The following is a 23,431-nucleotide window of genomic DNA, read 5'->3' as shown; positions in this document are numbered from 1 at the left end:
AATTTGCTGATGACACCAAGATTGGTGGAAAGGCAAATTGTGCGGAGGGTGTGGAGAGTCTGCAGAAGGATCTAGATAGGCTGGGCGAATGGGCCAGGAACTGGCAAATGGAATTTAATGTTGGCAAGTGCGAGGTGGTACACTTTGGTAGGAATAATGGTAGGAAGGATTATTACTTACGTGGAGAAAAACTGCAGCAGGCGACGGTGCTGAGGGACCTCGGGATCCTTGTGCATGAGTCGCAAAAACCCAGCTTGCAGGTGCAGCAGGTGGTCAGGAAGGCGAATGGGATGCTGGCCTTCATCGCAAGGGGGATTGAATATAAAAGTAGGGAGGTCTTCCTGCAGCTGTATAGGGCATTGGTGAGGCCGCAGCTGGAGTACTGTGTGCAGTTTTGGGCGCCGTACTTATGCAAGGATATTTTGGCCTTGGAGGGAGTGCAGAGGAGGTTTACTAGGCTGATGCCGGAGTTGAGGGGGTTGAGCTATGAGGAGAGGCTGAATAAACTGGGCTTGTACTCGTTAGAGTTTAGAAGAATGAGGGGAGATCTCATTGAGACGTATAAGATGATGAATGGGATGGATAGGATAGAGGTGGAGAGACTCTTCCTGCTCAGAAAGGACAGTAGGACTAGGGGGCACAGCCTCAAGATAAAGGGGGGGGCGGTTTAGAACGGAGTTGAGGAAGAACTTCTTCACTCAAAGGGTGGTGAATCTCTGGAATTCTCTGCCCGTTGAAGTGGTGGAGGCTACCTCGCTAAATATTTTTAAGAAGCGGGTTGATGGGTTTTTGATAGGAGAGGGGATTAAGGGTTATGGGGAGAGGGCGGGAATGTGGAACTGAGCCACGACAGATCAGCCATGATCTTATTGAATGGCGGGGCAGGCTCGAAGGGCTGGATGGCCTACCCCTGCTCCTATTTCTTACGTTCTTATAGAAAGGGTTAGAAACGTATTTGTTACTTTCAAGAGTCCCTTGTCATGTCCCCCACCCAAGGAAATACGCTTTAACGTGTTTGTAACCACACATAAAGCATCAGATGCAAGTAGTCAAAAGCGCATACTGTAAAGGACCCCATAACAAAAGAGTATATTTGTAGTGGGGCATTAATGCAAAAAAAATCTATGTTTTTAAGAATGATTCTACAGCTAGTCGCATGTCCGTGTGACAGTTAAGGAGAGAGTGATGGAAAATAAATCATTCTGTAGCAAGGAGTGAAACAAATTCCACGATCTGGCATCATTTGGCCAATAATTTCCAATGATCCTGTGCTATCCAACATCCTTCATAATATCACATCAATTGATTATCAATGGATGCCCCATACCTTCTCATAAACCTGCAGTTCCTTCTTCCTGGCATGTAGATCTGACTTTAACTCGCTTTTATCTGTACTGGGGTCACTTAGGCAATATAGCAGAACTTCAAGGCAAGCATCAAGCGGCCACTTCTCTGAGCTGTGGAGAACAAGCTTTGCCCGCAAAGTTGCATTTCTTATACGGAACAGGTATTTCCAACCTTCTTTCTCTGCCCATGTAAGAGAAATACATCATCAAAATAACATTAATTACCAAGGTGATAATTAAACAAGTGACTCTCATTTACGAGGGTGAACCACTTCACTATCAGAATTCAAAAGGAAGTAAATGCTACAGTATTTGTTAAGTTGGATAATAGCGTGTGAAAACAGCATTTGTAGACTGTTATTTTGTGTGACATGTCCTTGTCAATCTAACATGGACAGATCGGATTACAATATAGTGGGCAGCAGAAAGACAAGCTAATGTGGAAGATTGCTTCCAACGTTTGGTTACAAAACATTGGCAAATACTAATCACCCCATGCAATGTTTCCATTGTAAGAGGACACTATTACAACACAATATATTTACAGTTTCACACATAAATATGGGCACCACAATTTGTAATGGAAAAGACTGACACACTGACTGAAGAACTTGAACGTACCACAATGTTACATGGGGATCAAAACAAAGTGTACCCAACTGTACTGGAGCAAAATGATATAACATTCTGAATTCATACGTTCTGTCTTTGTTTTCATGCACTTCTATTACAAGTTCCTTTGTTCACATTTCCAAGGGAAACTACCTACATAATTCTGCACTGTAATTAGTTCTCCTACCAGTAGTGGTGCACAGCCTCCACTGGCAGGAGGGCAAGTACAGCAACAAGCCACACAGGCAATCTCTGAAATGTGAACAAAAGAACAATGGAAAATTCTGACAGAAATGGGCATGCAGATGTTAACATGTTTTATTACAAACTGATACACAAAGAAACAATGTGTACTTTGGGGGTGCTATAAGTAATAATTAAGATATTACAGATTCCATGAGGGTATTGGAAAGAGCAGATAGGGAGAAACTTCCTGCTCGTAAACAAGAATGAGAGAGCATAGATTTAAAGTGATTTGCAAAAGAAGTAAATGCGATGAGAAAAATATTTTTCACACAAGTGCTTTGAGTCAGGACTGCACTACCTGGAAGTGTGGCGGAGGCAGGTTTAACCAAGGCATTCAAGACGGCATTAGATGATTATTCGAACAGAAATGATGTGCAGGGATATGGGGCAAAGGAACGGAAATTGCTTTGAGTCAGGAGGCTCCTTTGGAGAGAGAGATGGACTTAATGGTCTCCTCCTGTGACATAACAAATCTGTGATTCCGGGAAAAAAAAACACATCTGGGAGTTCAATTTTGTCAGGAAATCCCTTAATGTTTTTTATATAAAAGGAATAGAGAATGTCAGTAGCTGTCAGTGTAGAAAAAACTCAATGTAGAGATCAGCAGAGGGCAGTTTATTTTATTATATGGATATCCTTAAAAGGATTAAGGATTTTTGGAAAAACACTCAGTTTTTGCAGGATTTCAACATAGGCATAATGGGGAAAACACCAAATATGTTTTTGCCACATTAATCTACATGAGGTGGAGATGCAATAGCTACATATTTTAGACATGTGCTTTCTTGGAAACTATTCTACCCTTCCCAGGTAGGCGTTTACATTTTAAGTTGGACTCAAATGCATAATGGATCTGACGATTCACGATTATTTGTGAATGTGTTATAGCTTTACCTTCCATGACAGAACAGCTGAGCAGGATATCTTGCAGTTTCTCAAACTCGTCATTCTCAGCACCATACAAATCAAGAATTTTCAATGCTCTGAGCCAGTGACCATCACACAGGACTTGTCTGAAGGCTTCTGCAAGTGTGCTTACAGCTATCTCTGAATGAAGACCTGATAGCAAGAAGGTGGTGCATGGGTTACCACACAAAGAGTCCTCAAGGCTGGCAGCTTCTTCACGAGTTCCAAGAAAAGGTTCGGCCATTGTAGAAAGGTAGTGGTTGAGGATCGGAAATTCCTTCATTAACTGCTCACACTCCTTGGCGATCTGTTCCACGTCAAGGGGTGCCTCCGTACGACCACTTAAACGCTCCTTCCATGATGGACTGTGCTTGAGTGCCCTTTGACCCTGTGTCGCCGTTAGACAGACAAGGACTGCGAGCAACTCTGAACGAGACTTGATGAAATTCAGGGCAGAAGGAATGAGAGAATATTGTCCCAAGGAAAAATCTGGGGATTCATCCTTTAGATTTTCTTCTGCCCATGAGCTTGGGAAGCTGATTCCCAAATCAGGCAGGCAGTGTTTTGTATGTTCTTCAATCAATCCAGTCACTTCACTGAGAAACCTTGGGTACTGACTGAATTTCCTGGTGTTCCACAGAGGAAGATATTCACAGCAGCAGTTAACAATAATCTGCTGTATATTCAAGTTCAATTCTTCCTTGTGCAGTAACATAAACAACCTATGGGTGAGAATACATTTCATGTAGCCATAAACAATATCAATGCACTCAATAATACCAATAAATTACTGTTTGAGAACCAATTCTCATGCAGACTGGATACCATACTGTCAACAATAAAATCTAAACACATAATATTCAGCATGTGCAGTACTTTGAAGTGTTTAATTATGTGATTAAGATGTGATATAATGTCTTAAATATGGCATTCATTATATCCTAAAACATTCAGATGTCTTCAGAAGAGTTATGCCATGTTCAGAATATACAAGCCAGTTTTCAGTAATTAGATTTTCAGTACTTTAAACAGATGCTTATTTGTACATGTTGAAAAGACAGGCATGATGCCAAAGCTTTGCATCTCGCACTCATCAGGACAAATGTAAGAAGGCCAAATTTCAAACAATCACAACAATTTATACTACATGAGAATAAGGTGCTGATTCATTGGCAAGTTGATTCTAATTGGCTACAGCATTGCCATAAAGAAAGCAAAAGAGAACTACAGGTTCCCCAAACTCCCAGTTAATTTAAACAAAGCACAATGCTTGAACAGATTCCTTTTGATTGGGTAACACTTGTCAAACAATCCTGAGTGCTATTGGCTACACTAACAACGAATTTAGGATAATCATATAATCTCAATGTGGCTCATTTATGCTTACTCAAAGCAACATACATTTATATGAGGGACTTGTTCTCTGCAAACAAAAGGAATATGTTCAAGTCTTGCACTTTTTTGAATATAGCATTTCACAGCAGCATCTTGTGTTCAATTCACTGGATATTTTTAGCACTGCACATGAACCAAGTACAGCACTGAAGTACAATTCTTTCCAATGCTTATAAAAACCTCACAGCTGTTTCTGTCATTGGTTCTGAATCCAGAGACATACAAAATTAATAACCAAAAATTATCCTCCTCTCAAAGTAGCAACAGAACAAAATTAATTAGTGTTCAGTTTTTGACATGTTTCTTTCAATTCCTAAAAGGGTTAACAGGTTGAAAGCCACTCAAGGACAAGAAACACCAATGACCCATCACAGTTCAGCTGCTGGTAATCAGATATTTTAAATTATTTCAGGGTTTCCATTTCATTTAACACACCTGGAAATGCATTTCCACAGAGCCTTACAATCCCTACTATACAGGAGACCATTCGGTCCATAACTTCTACACCGACTCTCTGAAAGAGGATCCCCCACCCCATCCCCATTTCATCTGTTCACCTCAACTAAAGTTGCCTCTCCCCATTTTGAATTTATGGCTTCTGAGTTTACTGATATGTGTTTTCCTTTGAAGTAGGGCTCCAGTATCCCTTTCTACCATCTTATAAACCTCTAAAAAGTCACTACTTGGATTTCCAAGTTAGAAACATTTAGCTTTTTCAATCAACCATGATCTAATTGACAGCAGAATAGGTTCAAAGAGCTGAAAAGCCTTCTCATATATGGAGTGAGCAGACCAATAGAGGGTATATAAGACGACAATAAACATCATGCAAAAATCTGACAGCTCATGCTTTTTGCATTAAATAATAGAACAACTGTTGAAATCATCACTCCTACCGATCAGGTGAAGTTGGTTTCTCAAAAAGTAGTTGTGCAAGTAGCTGTGATGGGGTCTGTTGCAGAACTATGAAGGGATTTCCTACTTTTACTTCTGCAGATTGATCTAAGATGAAGAAAAGACAATTAGACTTGGTGATATTGCACTAAATCAATACAATGCTGGCCTCATGGTCCTAATACTCAGCAACACCAATTTACTGAACAGCTTTCTGCTGCAGCACACAATGTTATTCTGTTCCTTTCTCCCTACCTCTAATCTTCTGCAAATATGTCATTCTTTGCATTCAGCTATTTTCCAAAAACAATGGACGGTTACCAATTTATTTTAGAAACATTACTACAATTTTAAGTCAATTTGTTATGGGCCTTACCCATATCTCGGTTCATACTTCGAACAAGCACCGATGCAAGTGTGTTAATGTAGTCAAACAAACAATGCACATAGTCTGCTCTTGTCTGGTTTTCTATAATGTCATGAGCCTGCTGATCTAGATTCTTCAACAATTGCTTCATCTGGTTCCAGGCAGTGTGCCCTTCTGGATCCTGAGATCGAGAACTTGTTTGTTCCAAGCATGTGAGTATATTTCCTTTTGCTTCTGAAACAGTAAAATGGTTTTTAGAGTTTATTTCAACCTACAAAAGCATTAATCATGGCGTGTATTATGCAATGCTATTTTCCAGAGATCATGGGAAACTCCTACAGCCCGTGTCCAGTTTCTGCAAAACAAGCTGCTCCTTAAAAAAAATGCATTAAAATATAGTGCTACAATACAGTGGACACACAGGTTCAGGACTGACCATGGCCCCCACTTGGCCAACCTCCACAGATGGGGCATTAGTGCCAGCCCCATGTGCCTGTGGGAGACTGCAAGCTATGCACATCATAGAAGAGCATCCAATCCACAGACTCAATGGAGGCCAATCGGTACTCAATACGGGACCAGAAGAAACAGATTAGCTTAGGGACTTTGCATTCGTTAAAATAAATAATTAATGGACAAATCATTCCACAATCCTTTTTTTTTGGCGAGCTATAGTTGCTAAATTGAACTGTAAATACTCCAGCCAATACATTAATAGATCTTAGAAAAATCAAAAATAGTTCTATAAAAATTATGAAACATTAATCTCAATTCTAAAAATGTTCCACAGCTCTCAACTCTGATTTTGAAAAGTTTATGGCTATTGTCTGAATCCTACCACATGCTTCAATTGAGTAGCAATGGAAGCTACAAGTTAATGCACCAATATATGGAAAGAGGGAGAAAATACAAGTCTGTGTATCCATCAGTCCCCAATTAATAGGGCAAGCAATTCAGAATTTTAAAAAGTTCAAAATTCCCATGAAATGTATTTTTGTAGCAAATTTTGATTTGTGTCAAATTCTGATTAAATGCAGGTAAAATAACAGCATTACAATCTGTGTAGCATCAACCTGTGTAGATCAATAATTGCTTGTGCGCACTGCCAAACAATCCAGCAGTATGGGATGGATTGTAATAAATTAAACTTTATATCATGAATGATGCATATGCTTTCAGTGCTGTTTCTTTGCTAATTAGTTCAAAAGATGGCTGGGAATAAACCTATATTTGTTTGGTAGGCAGATTTTTAAAATTTTAACCCTAAATCAAACTTGTGTGTTATTGATAGTTCAGAACCTCTGGCGGCATGGTGGCACAATGGTTAGTGCTGCTGCCTCACAGCGCCAGGTACCTGGGTTCAATTCCAGCCTTGGGTCACTGTCTGTGCGGAGTTGGCATATTCTCCCTGTTTTTACGTGGATTTCCTCTGGGTGCTCCAGTTTCCTCCCACAGTCCAAACATGTGTGGGTTAGATTGATTGGCCATGCTAAATTGACCCTAGTGTCAGGGGGATTAGCAGAGTAAATATGTGGCATTACAGGGATAGGGCCTGGAGGGGATTGTGGTTAATGCAGACTTGATGGGCCGAATGGCCACCTTCTTCAGCGTAGGGATTCTATGAACTTCAACAATTAAATGAAGCAGCACATTTACGCAGATGTAATAATCTAATCAGATGTTCGTACTAAAACTAGTCATTCAGAAACAAAGATGTTTGATGCAGTATTTTGACTATGCAGAAGAGCATGACAACAGTAAGATAAAACTGTTCCAGAGTTTACCTGCTTCTAAATATTACCAATTTTGATTACCTCAACCTGTGAAATTATACAGGAGATGTGACAGGACAGATAACACTTTTGGTGTACTCCGTCTTAATCATCTACAACTAAAGCACTAATATTCCCCATTTGATTACCCAGTAACTGGGGATTTGGGCAAATAATTGAGACAGATAACAGACAGCGTAATTCCATCAGGCTGCTTTTCAAAAGAACAACGTGGGAATTAAATACACTGGCCGGAATCTTATCACCATTCATGCCGACAGGATTTTCCCATCCTGCCACAGTGAACGGAGATTTGGCTGGCCGCCAAATTCTCCAACCTCGCGCAACAGGAGCATGGCGTAAACAGCAGCTAAGATTGTGCCCATTATTGATTTTTTTGCAACACTGTCCCTGCATTGAGATGGTTTCAATTTGCAAGAAGTCAGAGTCAGCTCCACATGTCTTGCCAGCATGTACACCATGACTGATGGGAAACCCCACTGAATTGCAGAACACATACAAGGATATGAGATGGATTCTACTTCTGATACTGACCAGGAGATTTTATTGCTGTTTGAAGTTTCCTTATGATCTGTTCCAAGCACTCTGATAAGCTGAGATGCGAAGTGACACAGTCCTCGGAAAGCGCAGGATAACATGTTAGTAGGAACTCTGTCACACTGCAATTGAGGTGGCCAGCAACTCTGTCCTCAGCAGGCTCTGCCAAAAAATTTAAAAAATGCTACAGATTCATCTTTGAATGACATACAATCTTCACTAATCATCAGATATTCCCCAGGTTTTGAAAGTTTATTTATTAGTGTCACAAGTAGGCTTACATTAACATTGCAATGAAGTCGTGAAAATCCCCTGGCTTGACAGGTTCTAACAATGGCACGGTTGCACAGTGGTCAGCACTGCTGCCTCATAGCACCAGGGACCCAGGTTCAATTTTAGCTTTGAGTTACCGTCTCTGTGGAGTCTGCACGTTCGTCGTGTCTGCATGGGTTTTCTCTGGGTGCTCTGGTTTCCTCCCACAGTCCAAAGATGTGCAATTTAGGTGGACTGGCCTTGCTAAATTGCCCTTTAGTGTCCAGAGATGTTTAGATTAGGAAGATTAGGGGTGGCCCTAGGTAAAACGGTGTCAGAGGAGAGTCAGTGCAGGTTCAATGGGCTGAATGGCCTCCTTCTATACTGTAGGAATTCCATGAAACCATTCACTGAACTCAAAATATGAAAATGTCATTCTGGTGTTGGAGTTAGGTGGTTCTGATCCTGTATTGTAGAAAACCACTGCACCTATGCACAATTTTCACCAGCAAAAGATTAATTTGTTCCTCTCCTCATCAAGAACTTGGGATACAGTCTGTGATAGAGTATGACATCTACTGATCTGCTAATTTATTCAGATGTGTTTTTTTTTTGAGAAGACTACAGAATGCTAAGAGACAATGAATCTCCATAAAGCATCGTACACGCTGCCCTGTTCAGAACAAGCAGATAATAAAAAGAGCCAAGAAAAGTTGCGTTTACGAGGTGAAAATCTAACACCAGCAACATCAGCAGATTTCTGGTAAAGCAAGCATAAACAAACAGGTATTAGCATACATTGAGTTAAGGCACAAATTGAAATTTAATACTGTGCCAAGTTGTTTACTCATATGGTAGCAGAAGAGGGAGAATGGAAGTGGTTATAACTTCAGCATTTTTATTCTGCGCCCTGTAGTTTGATCATACAAAGGTTTTATTTCAAGTTTATCCAAATACAGCCACTAAACTAATTTTGAAACCCACCTAACTCTGGAAAACCCTCAATTTTGCTGTTAAACTTTGTTAGAGCCCAATTATCATACATACCCTTAATGATTTCAACCCAAGCGTTTAAAACAGCATACTAACCATATTTGGAAGCATTTCTCAATTTTTAATAGAGCAGCTACATTTGGCATTTGCCTGTGAATTTTTACCCAACTGAAACTGCCCTATTGTTCCCAAGTAGCAAGCTGGCCAAATCTCAGGCACATTAGATGCACTATTTCCAGGGATTTTCAGTAAAGCACAATGCAATTTCCCAGCAGCTCATTTTTTGAATACACCAAGCCACAGAAACCAGAAATATCTCAGTCTGTGCAGAATTGGCTTAGAGAAGCAGTACGCTGTGTGCCTCTGGATAAGAGAGGGAAAAAGACTCCCACTCTTCATTGCTATTCAGCAGCACCTGCTGGAATGATACAAAATGTTGAAGACCCACTCAGGCTCGACTCCACCGTTCCCAAGGCTTAAATAATCCTCCAGCACGCACAGTCGAGGCTCATTCAGAAGGACAGTCATTTAGGTCAGGCACTGGGAGGCAAATAGCCTGGTAAGAGTTAAATGTGGGAGAGAAGAAAAGCAAAAGGAAAGAAAGTTACAACCTATTTCCATCATCTTAAAAGCAGGGAAGGTTACTGTACTGGCTTTGGGCGGTCCATGTGAACTATGGGAATAGTTCAGGATCTTGCTCATTCGTTGAAGAATCGTAGGAAAACCTTGAATTCCATCAGGATGACGACGAGCACAGTCGAGCTTTCTGCCTGCAGGGCACACAATGTATAATATCAGTGGATTTGGCAGTTATTGATTTTCTTTTAAATGATGCATGTAAACTCTTAAATAATTGTGTCAGCATCCTTTTTCATCTGGATGAAGGTGGTTTTCTTTTAAAAGGTGGGGGAAGGTTAAAACTGAACTCCTAAATGTATACTTCAAATATTCATTTCTACACATTGAGATTCAAAATGCTGCAAAGCAACCTATTAAATTGCAGATCGCCTCAGACTTGAGGGAAGGGCTGATTTGAAAACATCTACTTTACAATTAATCGGAATACCTACATGCAATGTTCAATCTTAATGCACCAAGTTTGTTATACTGTCTGATAAATCCTACCCATAACAAAGTCTAAGAATTTTATAGAATAGAATCCCTACACTACAGAACAGGGCTATTTGACCCATTGAGCCAGCACTGATACCAATCCCACTCAGGCTGTAGCCCATAACCCCACATATTTACCCTACTAATTCCCCTGAAACTAGGGTCAATTTAGTATGGGCAATCAACCAACTGGAGGAACCGCACGCAGACACAGGGAGAACATGTAAACCTCACATAGACAGTGACCCAAGCTGGGAATTGAACCCTGGTCCCTGGCGCTGTGAGGCAGCAGTGCTAACCACTGTGCCATCATGCCACCCCTGATGAAAGAGCAGCGTTCTGAAAGCTCACGTTTCCACATAAACATGTTAGACTTTAATCTGGTGTTCAGAACTTCTGTGTCCACCCCTTTCCTTCCATCAATAGCAATAACATTCTGTCACTTTCACAAAAGCAAGTTTACTCACAAACTTATCAGGAACAATATACAACTGCTTCAAACTTTCCTTGGCAATGTCTTTTTGAAATGTTGGTTCAATTCAAGAAATAGTTCCTCCTACCTTTGGCCTCAAAAGTAGCCGTAAGTCTCCTTTCAGCAGTCTCCAGGAGTTGTTTACAGGTTTTCCACAACTGGCACTGGGTGCAAGCCAGGTCAAAGATAGCCATGGAAGGACCGCTGAGATCCTCCAGAATCTCGTGGAGTGGATTGGTTGGTTCAATTTGGGCTTTACTCTTCCAGAAATCCTCCAGCAACGCTGAGTTGGCAACCTCAGATGAATTAATCAGCTTCTCAACAACATCAGAAATTGAATAAAACACCATACCTATACAGGGAGAAGGTATTAGGATGAACATTACTGTGCACCAAACCTAGCCTATTACAAATACGTGGTGGTAGACCGACTTAACTAGCAAGCTGAGAAAGGAAAGAAAAGAAAAAAATATTCCCTAAAATTCTACATGGAAAACTAAAATCTTCTGAAATATTTCTGTAAAGTTAAAATTAAAACAATGACTGGAATTTTACCATCCTGCCCACCATAGGAATCAGAAAGGGCAAGCAGCAGACTGTGGATAGGTCTGTTGACCGTGGGTGAGATTTTACGATTTCTGGACAAGTCATAAAATCCTGCTGAATAAGTTATTCAAAGTGTTAACTCAGGTGTTAAAAATAATATTCCTCAAGGAACCAAACAGCTACGTACCTGCTGCTGCAGCATCACCAATCGCTTGTAATGTGAATTTCCCAACATTTAATTTGCGACTGGTGGTGTCAATGCCTTTGTTCTCCATTTTCTGTTCGACTTTGGCAAGTTCATTGATCACCTGTTGGTACCGTTCCATAAAGATCAGTTCACCATAGCTGTGAGATGACTGCAATTCAAACATCAACACTACCTGCCAAGAGATCAAAAAACAGTTAATCACTACCTTTAGTCATTTACTGCTGAACAGTGAAATGTGACACAATGTACCACATTCACAGCTGTAAACCTGAGAGAAATCAGTTAACTTAAAACAAACAAACAGCATTGAGCTATTAATAACGTGGTATAAAAATTTATTATAAACTCCATTTTGTTAAACTTCTTCTGACACTAGTCAATTTCACAGTGAAGTGAAGACCATGGTCAAGTACTGATCTAACACAATCAGGACTATCCAAGGTTTGTCATTCAAATTACATTTTAGATAGTTCCCAGCACAGGGCAATTGCCCACTGGAAGTTTGCACTTCCCAAGCAAATTGCCACACAATCTTTACCTGAGAACATGGGGGAGATCAGCAATGCATCCCTCTCCTCTTCCCTGTTACACTGCCCCAGAGTTTGGATGTTATGGTCCGACAATAGAATTGGTTAAGCAAACACAAACCTGCTTAAAAAAAGCTAATGCCTAGTACAGAAGTGATTGCAATGTTAATAGTCATACAGTGAAATTATCACTGTGGTTAGCACTTGAAATGTATATTTTTTGCCCAGGGTGAAAGGGGAAAGGCTGAGGATCTGAATGGCCCTGAATATCCATTCCATACTTACTTTTTTATTTGCAAACTCTAGTTTATAGTCAAGAGATGGACATTAGGGTGGCACAGTGATTAGCACTTGTGCCTCACAGCGCCAAGGACCCAGATTCAATTCTGACCTCGGCTGACTGTGCAGAATCGGCACATTTGTCCCACATCTGCATGGGCTTCCTCCAGGTGCTCTGGTTTCCTCCCACAGTCCAAAGATGTGCAGGTTGGGTGGACTGGCAATGCTAAAACTGCCCTTTGGCATCAGGGGGACTACCAGGGTAAATATGTGGGGTTATGGGGATAGGGTCTGGGTGGGATTGTTGTCAGTGCAGGCTCAATGGGCCAAATGGTCTCCTTTTGCACTGTAGGGATTCTATGGTTATTTGATCCCCTGAGAAACAGAATTCAGCTTACCTGACGTGCTTGGGCATAGTTTCCTCTCAGAATACAGGAAACAAGAAGAGACTCCGGTGGAGCCAGCATCATTGGAAGAAGAAGATTCCGCCTGGGAACCTGAGACTTAGATCCCTGTTCATTTGTTACAGCCAGATTTACGACACTCCCACTATCTGTAAAGATTAAGGTCAATGAGCACAACTGATCTCCTAATGTGCAAAGATCTCACTAAGGCATCTGACACCAAGAGCTGAGCAGGACTCTACAAGATTCTGAAAATCTGGCTGTCCACCAAAACTCCCAAGTCTTGTCCTCTCTTTCCGTGACTACATTCACTCATTGATGGCTACACTTTTGATAGTTTCAGCGTGAAGAACGGTGTCACATAAGGCTGTGTCCTGACCTCACTTTGCCTGGGATCTTCTCCTTCATGCTTCTAACTTTAGCGTCCCCCCTTGCAGATATGCAAGTTACCTACACACTAGGTCAGATAGAAAGCTCTATGCTCGATCAAACATTGTGCCCTGATCAGAGAACTCCTCTAGACTGATGCGGCTGCGCTAGTCACCTCGATGGAAATCTACCATCATTCATGGACTGTTTCTCCCAAGCCTTAACTTGTTCTCTTTGACTCTACTTGTCCAATGACTGCAGTTTTCTTGACATGTTACTGTATCCCTGCTTCTGATCACAGTATATGACACCCACTGCAATTTCTCCTACCTCAGGCCCATGATGATAGACAGACAATCTGTCCTTTGATGCAGAATTTGATACGTGCATAGGGAAAGCTATCATCTTTGGTTGATTCACAAAACCTTCAAGAATTTCAGAACCAAACTGATTCTTCACAAGACCTGCATTCTCAGCACCTTACTTTGTATGTGTGGGACTTTGACAACTTACAGCTATCAAGATACTCAGCCATGTGCATCTTAGCTGTCTGCGGGTATATCTTGCCAGCACAAAATCAGAAATGTGCTAGTCTTCTCAAAGGCTGACCTCTTAAGCCTGTTGGCACTCATCAAACAGACACAGCTTCACTGGCTCAGATATGTCCGCAGGATGGAAGACAGCCACGTACCCAAGGACTTTCTACATGGTGAAGCAGCCAAAGTCAGACATCCACAGCTCCACTTCAAAGCTGATTGCAAATGAGACATCATGAGGATCCTAAACATCGACTATTGGCCCTAGCTAACGGCAAAGGTAAATGGTGACACTGCCTTGTCGATTGGTGTTCACCACAATGACCAATGGCAACAGGTGCCAATGCCAAAAACAACAATTCCCAACATTACGTGGAGAATCTGCTTCTCAAGGATTGGCCTTCACAGACATCAGCAAAGGTGCAACATAAGATGGCACAGTGGTTGGCACTGCTGCCTCACAGGGTCAGGGACCTGGGTTCAATTCTAGCCTCGGGTCACTGCCTGTGTGGAATTTGCACATTTTCCTCATGACAGTGTGGGTTTCCTCTGGATGTTCCTCCCATAATCCAAAGATGTGTGGGTTAAGTTGAGTGATCATATTAAATTGCCCTTAGCATTAGGAGAACTAAGAGGGTAAACACGTGAGGTTACAGGGACAAGGATAGGGCCTAGGTCATCTCTGGCCCCTTGTTGTCAGTGCTGGCTTGATGGACCGAACAATGTCCTTCTATACTGTAGGGATTGTATGATTCTCAAACCACCCCCCACCTAAATGGATCATTTGCTGCTCGCCCACCTTCGTTTGTGGATGAAGGGTGCAGGTGGGACAATGACACCAAGGCGCATGATACGTAACCAATTTTTTTTAAAACTTTGCTAAAATTATACTCAATTCCTCCCTGCTAAAAAAGAGATAGTAAACAACAAATTAATTGCATCACTTGGCAGTGCAAATCCACAGGACACACCCTCATCTCAATGCCAGGAGACAAGAAAGAATTACACAACAAACCCAACTGGTTTGTTGCCAACTTAATTGGGTGAAAAGGAGGATGTTTACATCCAAGCCAGATGAGTGTATGCGTCCTTTCCCCACAGCACTGCAGTTGCTTAATACAGAAAATTAAAGTCTGGTAACTCTGTAAAACTTCACCGTTGGGCTTGTTGGCTTTGACACAAGAACACGACAAAAATAAAATCTCACTGACGCAATTCTTGAAATTCTTTTGTGTAACAATTAACATACCTGAGGTGCTGGTACTTAAATCTCCACTCACGCTTTCCACTGTCAAGTGTGAACTGGCTCGATGCTCTATTGAGACAGGAAATAAATTGTGGTTAGAAAGAAACAACACTATAGGAACCAGCCACATCACTGGTACAAGGGGCCAGAGATGACCAAGAGTTTTTGGGCAAACAACAAGAAGGAACAGACAAACGTGGGGTATCAGGAGTGTGTGAGGACAGTTTACTGTAGAAGTGAAGGGGCAGCATTACATTCAACTTCAAGAAGAGGAACAAAAGTGAGAGAAAAAAGCAAGAGGGGGAAGAAAACAATTGAAGGAGGGGAATATAGCATTTTTTACCCATCCTGTTTCTTCGTACTCTGCTTCTTCTCTTCAGTGTGGAGTGCTTTGACCGGGGTGGGTGTTTTTTAGTGAAGCAAGGCAAGTCACCTTCTACAAACAAAAAAAAACACTGCTGATCATATATAACTCATGACAGAGTGGCAGCAATATCAACTTGCATTTAGATAGCACTTTTAACATTATAAACAGTCCCAGATGTATCTCAGTCCAGGAACCAGAGATTAAAGCCTATGAAACAAGTAATTTATCAATATCACAAAAACAAGAAACCATATTGTTCCCTTCTTCTCCAGAATCCATTAACTCGTGATTATGTATGGTTCCAAAGAAACTTGGGAGACTGCCAATATCCTTTTAGGCTATGAAATCATTGGTATAAGATCTAAGCTCAACCAAGTCTTCAAGTGACATCCACACATGCTCACTTCTAGCAATTTATTATATAGCAATTAGGGGCTGAAGTCCTGGCTGATCTCCTTTCGCCCTCCCTAGACCAGAGTTCTCCATGCTAATAATCAGGCTATAATGTTTCTGTGACTGAGAAACTATTTAAGCCCAAACTGGACACTGGCCCTGATTTTACTGGCACGAGGCTTGCAGAATGGCATTCTCCGTTGGCCTCGGGTGCTATCTTACAAGCCTTGGACGAGCGTGCCAGTAAAATTCCAGCCATTGAGTTTAGGACTCTCCTGCCTACCCTTCCCCCTCCATCCCCATGTCCAATAAAAATGTGTTTTCATTCCTTTGACATTCATGAGTTTTCTTACTCCTGAGTTACCACCTTGTGTTAAAATATGTAGACAATTTTCCAATTATCATCTTAAATCATTGCCATCACACATATCCTTAGATAGATTGGAATGATAACAGCGTAAAGGAATTCCCAAAATGTTTATCAGATAACTTAGTGAACCAGAGTCTAGCCCAGCAGGGGAAGGATGCTGTGCTGAATCTACTTTCAGGGAATGAAATGGGACAAGTAAAGCATCTGAGGGATAGTGATCATAACTTAGATCTTCCACCCATGATTTCATAGCTGAAAGGATATTGGCAGGCTCCCATGTTTCTTTGGAATCATACTTTACCATGAGATAATGGGTTCTGGAGAAGAGGGGAACAAGTTTGCTTCTACGATATTAATACTATTACACTAGTCATGGAAAAGAATGGGGAACAATAAAGTGGAAAAACATTTCACCTAGAGTACAACTCAGGCCAATTTTGGGTGTTTGCCATAGATATTCAATATTGACAGAAGTCTTACCAGTCGTTTTATTGCTTGTTACTACTTTGTACCTCCATTGGGCTTCACAGATGAATCTGGAAAGCTGGTTTAATCGGCTGCTGAAAGAGTCTGCACTAACTGAACAATTCAGGCATTCCACAAGCTGCACATCTTCTTTCGGCACATTCCCAGGCGTCCAAGGAATATGGCATTTCATTGCCTCCAGCTGATCCTTTATCATCTCCAGAAATATGTTCATCGTCAATGCATTCACTAAAAAGTCATTCCCATTGTTTGTGTTCATGGTAAAATGCCTCAGATTGAGATACTCCAACTGTTCTGTCGGATTATTTTCTGCAGATCCGGGCATAAAGGTTGTCATCCTGGGCTTCTGCATGCAGCCATTATGAAGGACTCCTGAGCTGTTTTGTGCTACCTTCTCATCTAACCCAGTGCTCAAGTGCTCACGATGCACAATATCATTATCCACAACATCTACTGTGGATTCCAAGTGTTCTACAATACTGTCAAAGCCCACTCTTGGCTGGATTTGTTCAGTGTCTCCCTCTTCTTCAAGGGCAAATTGTCCTTCATGATCTGTTTTATTCCCATAGAGGTCATTGTAGGACAAGAATAATAATGAGAAGATATCCTCCAACACCTCTAATCGGAAAGGAGCGGGGATCACGTGCAGAAGCTTCTGGCACCTGGATAAATACAACTTGAAAACTGGAGAACAACCTGTTCAAGTAAACAAAGTTAATGCGTTATTTCCAAAAACCGTATTCATTCGCAGCTGCTGATAAAAGATTGTCAACATTTTGTAACGTAGAAGGAATCCAGCTCAAGCTATTCTGGTCGCTCAGATAGTCACTATGGCATTTCCTGCAGAAATCAGTCACAAGGAAAAGAAGGTCCCATGTTTAAGGCTTCATTTCTGCTGTATCAGCTAATCTCAGGATGGGTCGCTGCACAAGTCATACAAGAGACTGTGTGGCCCCTTCAGAGGGTAACAAGAAAGGGCAGACTATAAATCACTTGTGTTCCCTGTTTGTTTTCCAGTGACCTCAGTCTAGCTTATTCAAGGATAGTCACTTAGTTATCAATTGGCTGTTGTGCTGATGAACCAAACCCCACCACAAGTCATGACTTCAAATAAAAAAAAACATACTGGAGTGGACTGGGGGTATTTATTTATTAGTCACAAGTAAGGCTTGCATTAATACTGCAATGAAGTTATTGTGGAATTCCCCTAGTCACTACATTCTGGCGCCTGTTCGGGTCAATGCACCTAACCAGCACATCTTTCAGAATGTGGGAGGAAACCCACGCAGACACGGAGAGGAATGTGCAGTCTCCGTACAGTGATCCAAGTCAGGAATCGAACCCGGGTCCCTGGAGCTGTGAGGTGGCAGTGCTAACCACTGCACCATCCTAGTGAGGGAGCTGAGAGTTTCTGCTGTCTCAGAAGTCATTCTTCCGATTCCTAAAAATTAATTTCATTGTTTAAGTAGCTAGAATGCAAAAGAAAATTCCATCATCCAAAAAAAAGGAAATTCAACTTGCTTCAAATCTGCTAAGATGTATTTTTTCAGCTAAATGACATTGAATTGAAGGATGGTTACACTTCAATTTCAGTATTAAAATACTTTGAATTGAATAACTGTCGTCATTTAGAAAGTGTAGACAGTGCATCATCAACACAGCCTAAGGGATTATGTTGTTTAATGGAGATGTTTAACGCAATACTCAGAAAAATTAAAAGCAATTAAATCATTTAAATCCACCCAGACATTTTTTAAAACCCTACATGAATGGAAAAGGGAAGGTACAATAAATAATTGCTCGCTGAAGAATGGCACTTCGTTTACCTTGACTATATAACTGATCATTTTCAAATGAAACGTCTTTAACAGCTGCATCCAAAGACCAATATGGACAGTCCTTACACAATGATGGCTGATGTGCATTTATACAGAGTGCATATATGGCATACTTGATGGCACACAATGCTTGGTACAGTATCACATTTCGCTTCCGAATCATGGTCAGAGATCTTGCACCTATGGAACAGAATGAATGAACGCAAAGGAAGCAGAAATTTTTTCTACATTTTGCATGTGATGAAATTTTGGCATTTAAAGCATATTGAATAAATAACAATGACCAAATCAAATCACTCCGAACTTTCACCAGAAAAGGCTAATGTCTTGTTTCTATAACACACAAGTTCCCACACAGAACAAACCTAAAATCCTTTTACATAAAGCTTCATAGCTATACCAATTATATATAGATAATTTATGCTGGTTAGCTTAGTTGGCCGGATAGAAGATTCGTGATGCAGTGTGACACTAACAGTGTGGGTTCAATTCCAATATCAGCTGAGGTTATTCAATAAGGCCCCATTTTCTCAATTTTGTCCCTAGCCCAAGGTGTGCTGACCTCAGGTTAAATCACCACCAGTCAGCACTGTAAGGGGAGAGCAGCCTCAAGAACTGTGATGATATTTTAAAACCAATTTTAAAGTGTATACTGGTGTCCCAAGATAGCAACAAAGTACTGGTAGATTGGAAAGTATGTCTCTAATTACAAAGTTCTGGAATTTTAAGATGTTATGAAGAGATCGCAGTTTTTCATGCTGTCATATTTGTATATTGGTGATCGACAAAGCAAGACATTGCACTCTGCCTGTCCAAATGAGAATTCATAAAATACAAAGACTAAAGAACAAAATTACTGACCATATCAAACTACGGCAAGAAATTATGATTCACTAGAAACTGGATTCAACTGTTTCACAAAAATACAATAATATTTTACCCAGATAAACTAACAACAATGCTGTTCGGTTTATTATCTGCAATCTCTCATAAGAACATAAGAACTGGAGCAGGAGTAGGCCATTTGGCCCCTCGAGCCTCCTCCACCACTCAATAAGATCATGGATGAAAAGCTTGAGTGTGTGGACATTAAGAAAGAGGACATGTTGGAGTTTTTGAATAGCATCAAGATAGATAAGTCGCCAGGACCGGATGGGATGTACCCCAGGTTACTGTGGGAGGCAAGGGAAGATATTGCAGAGCCTCTGGCGATGATCTTTGCATCATCGATGGAGACGGGAGAGGTTCCGGAGGATTGCAGATGTGGTTCCTATATTCAAGAAAGGGAATAGAGACAGCCCAGGAAATTATCGACCAGTGAGTCTAACTTCAGTGGTTGGTAAGTTGATGGAAAAGATCCTGAGAGACAGGATTTATGAACATTTAGAGAAGTATAGTATGATCAAAAGCAGTCAGCATGGCTTTGTTAAAGGCAGGTCGTGTCTTACGAGCCTGGTTGAGTTTTTTGAAAATGTAACTAAACACATTGACGAAGGAAGAGCAGTGGATGTGGTTTATATGGACTTCAGCAAGGCATTCGATAAGGTCCCCCATGCAAGGCTTATTGAGAAAGTGAGGGGGCATGAGATCCAAGGGGACATTGCTTTGTGGATCCAGAACTGGCTTGCCCGCAGAAGGCAGAGTGGTTGTAGATGGGTCTTTTTCAGCATGGAGGTCAGTCACCAGTGGAGTGCCCCAGGGATCAGTTCTGGGACCCTTGCTGTTTGTGATTTTTATAAATGATCTGATAAGGAAGTGGAGGGATAGGCTGGTAAGTTTGCTGATGACACGAAAGTCGGAGGGATGTTGGATAGTTTGGAGGGATGTCAGAAGTTGCAACATGACACAGATTGGATGCAAGACTGGGCGGAGAAGTGGCAGATGGACTTCAACCCAGATAAATGTGTAGAGGTATATTTTGGCAGGTCAAATAGGATGAAGGAATATAATATTAAGGGTAAGACTCTAGTGTGGAAGATCAGAAGGATCTTGGGGTCCAGGTTCATAGGACTCTCAAATCAGCTTCGCAGCTAGAGGATGTGGTTAAGAAGGCGAATGGTGTACTGGCCTTCATCAATCGAGGAACTGAGTTTAGGAGTCGGGAGATAATGCTGCAGCTGTATAAGACCCTGGTCAGACCCCACTTTGAGAACTGTGCTCAGTTCTGGTCGCTTCATTACAGGAAGGATGCGGAAGCCACTGAAAGGGAGCAGAGGAGATTTACAAGAATGTTACCTGGATTGGGTGGCATGCCTTATGAGGATAGGTTGTGAGAACTCGATCTTTTCTCCTTAGAGAGATGAAGGATGAGAGGGGACCTGATGGAGGTGTATAAGATGATGAGAGGTATTGATCAGGTAGACTTTCAGAGGCTTTTCCCCAGGACTGAAATGGCTGCCACAAGAGGACACAGGTTTAAGGTGCTGGGGAGTAGGTTTTTCACTCAGAGGGTGGTGGGTGAGTGGAATCAGCTGCCATCGGTGGTGGTGGAGGCAAATTCGTTTGGGTATTTTAAGAGACTTCTGGATGAGTACACGGGACTTAATAGGATTGAGGGTTATAGGTAAGCCTACTAGGTAGTGCTAAGGTCTTGTGGGCCGAAGGGCCTGTTTGTGCTGTAGTTTTTCTGATTCTATGATTCTATAGCTGATCTTTTTGTGGACTCAGCTCCACTTACCCACCTGCTCGCCATAACTCTCAATTCCTTTAGGGTTTAAAGGAATTAAACTTTTAATTTGTTCAAAAATTTATCTATCCTTGCCTTAAAAACATTCAATGAGGCTGCCTTAAAAACATTCAATGAGGCTGCCTTAAAAACATTCAATGAGGCTGCCTTAAAAACATTCAATGAGACTGCCTTAAAAACATTCAATGAGGCAGCCTCAGCTGCTTCAGTGAGCAGAGAATTTCAGATTTCACAACCTTTCAGGTAAAGAAGTTCCTCCTCAACTCAGTCCTAAATCTGCTCCCCCTTCTTCTAAGGCCAGGCCCCTAGATCTAGTTTCACCTGCCAGTGGAAACAACTTCCCTTCATATCTTATATGTTCCTAAGATCTCACCTCATTCTTCTGAATTCCAATGAGTACAGTCCCAGTCTACTCAGTCTCCCCTCATAAGCCAACCCTCTGAACTCTGGAATCAACCTAATGAATCTCCTCTTCCCCCACCTAAGTGCCAGTATATCCTTTCTCAAGTATGGAGACCAAAAAGTACACAGTACTCCAGGTATGGCCTCACCAGCACCTTATACAGCTGCAACATAACCTCCCTGTTTTTAAACTCCTACTCTTACCTCTCTGATATAAGATTCACACACCACATTGTATTTTAGGTTAATGTCATGGGAAAGCCTACTAACAGTTCAAAATAACTAACGGAAACTAACAATTGTCATCACCCTTGCCATTAGCAGGTTGCTTCTGAAGGAGGTCAATGACATCTTCCACTTTCAGCGCTGGCAGGTTGGTAAGGTGATGCAGGCTATACAAAGCAGAATGGCAGTCCAGACTGTGCAAATGCCGAACAAAATCCTTCTCAGGAATGCTGTTTCTAAGGGATTTATTTAAAAAAAAGAACAGGAACAGAAACAGAAATCAGAGCATGTATCTTAATTTGTTAACAAGTGGGCCAATGTCAACATTTCATCTGAGCGCTAAAATTGGATTGCTGCAGTGAGGTACAAGTCATGGCTCAGTTGGTAGCGCTCTGCGTGAATCAAAAGATTCTGGGTTCAAGTCTCACTCCAGGACTGCTGAGTAAAAACAAAAAATCAAACCCGACACTCAAGTGGCACTGTCAGAGGTACCATTTTTTGGATGAGGTATAAAACATTGGTCCTTTCTGCCCTCTTAGATGAATTTTAAAGATCCCAAAATTTTTTTGAAGAGCAGAGGAGCACCCCATGTCCCAGCTAATATTTATCCCTCAATCAACATCACTAAACAAGACACATCACTTTTGTCAGTGCTTGCTGTGTGCAAAGTAGCTGCCGCATACCAGTGGCTTTAAAGTACATTGAAATGTATGTGGTCACAAAAGGCACTATATAAATGCAAGTCAGTTTTTAAGGTTCTATTTTGAAACCCCCTCTACCACCATTTTGGGGTCCTTGACGAATGCTGGCCAGGTGGTCCCCCCCAAAGCAGGTGGGAGGGGCCTCATTAAAATATGCAAATCAAGAACATACAATGCACGTAGAAGTGCAATTGCAATTCTGAGGTACAAACAGGGGGAGGAAATAAGAACATAAGAAATAGGAGCAGGAGTAAACCATCCAGCCCTTCGAGCCTGCCCCGCCATTCAATAAGATCATGGCTGATCTGTCTTGGCTCAGTTCCACTTTCCCGCCCTCTCCCCATAACCCTTAATCCCCTCTCTTGGCCTAGGACATATATTTTCTCTCTCAGGGCATCCTTTGCACAGGCCCCACCAAAAAAAATCCAGCCCATATCTAAACTTCCTCTCAGCTGCATTTTTCAGTAGAGGATAACAGGAATCCTAAGCAATTCCATTTCCCACAGTACAGTACCTAGCCCTAAGATGTCAAAACTACAAGTAGCGTTCTTGCTAACTCAACAAGGACTATGAATTAAACATGGGACTGAGAGGATTTATCGTAAATATTTATTTATGTTAATCTATCTGCAACATGACAAGAATTATTTCAATGATGCAAAGCTGGAGATTGTAACAGATGACAATGGTGTGAAACAAGGACTGGAAAACGATCGCAATGTCATTACCTGTTCCATTTCAAACACCATTCAAGAACCTCAATGTGAGAAGATAACCCGCCACAGAACTCTTGGAGTACAGCATCACAACATAACTCCTGGGGAAGGAACACCAAAAGGTAAATGAACAGTGCTACTTATTTATAAAGCTGTACCATAAAGCCTTTGTAAGCAAATCAGTAAGAAAAAGGCTGCAACATTTT

At 41.4% G+C, this 23,431-nt stretch overlaps 1 protein-coding gene across 3 annotated transcripts in view; it reads right to left on the bottom strand.

Moving 5' to 3' along the window:
• Positions 1–23,431, bottom strand: part of zfyve26 (zinc finger, FYVE domain containing 26) — a 77,882-nt gene that overhangs the window by 39,863 nt on the left and 14,588 nt on the right. For 2 of the 3 annotated variants that reach the window (XM_080203132.1, XM_080203133.1), the window contains 15 exons: positions 23,238–23,326; positions 21,881–22,044; positions 18,484–18,675; positions 16,652–17,353; positions 15,385–15,477; positions 15,045–15,110; positions 12,885–13,039; positions 11,660–11,852; positions 11,015–11,278; positions 9,992–10,111; positions 8,094–8,258; positions 5,776–6,000; positions 5,402–5,507; positions 3,099–3,832; positions 1,328–1,527 (listed from right to left, as the gene is read on the bottom strand). In XM_080203132.1, coding sequence (XP_080059258.1) covers positions 1,328–1,527; positions 3,099–3,832; positions 5,402–5,507; positions 5,776–6,000; positions 8,094–8,258; positions 9,992–10,111; positions 11,015–11,278; positions 11,660–11,852; positions 12,885–13,039; positions 15,045–15,110; positions 15,385–15,477; positions 16,652–17,353; positions 18,484–18,675; positions 21,881–22,044; positions 23,238–23,326 — 3,468 coding nt within the window. The remainder of the gene's footprint in view (positions 1–1,327; positions 1,528–3,098; positions 3,833–5,401; positions 5,508–5,775; positions 6,001–8,093; positions 8,259–9,991; positions 10,112–11,014; positions 11,279–11,659; positions 11,853–12,884; positions 13,040–15,044; positions 15,111–15,384; positions 15,478–16,651; positions 17,354–18,483; positions 18,676–21,880; positions 22,045–23,237; positions 23,327–23,431) is intronic. The other variant, XM_080203134.1, reaches the window with a different exon arrangement.

This window comes from Carcharhinus amblyrhynchos, chromosome 14, assembly GCF_965287045.1.
Source record: "Carcharhinus amblyrhynchos chromosome 14, sCarAmb.v2.hapA, whole genome shotgun sequence".
In the NCBI taxonomy this organism is placed as follows: domain Eukaryota; kingdom Metazoa; phylum Chordata; class Chondrichthyes; order Carcharhiniformes; family Carcharhinidae; genus Carcharhinus; species Carcharhinus amblyrhynchos.
This window is presented reverse-complemented; position numbering and strand designations above follow the sequence as displayed.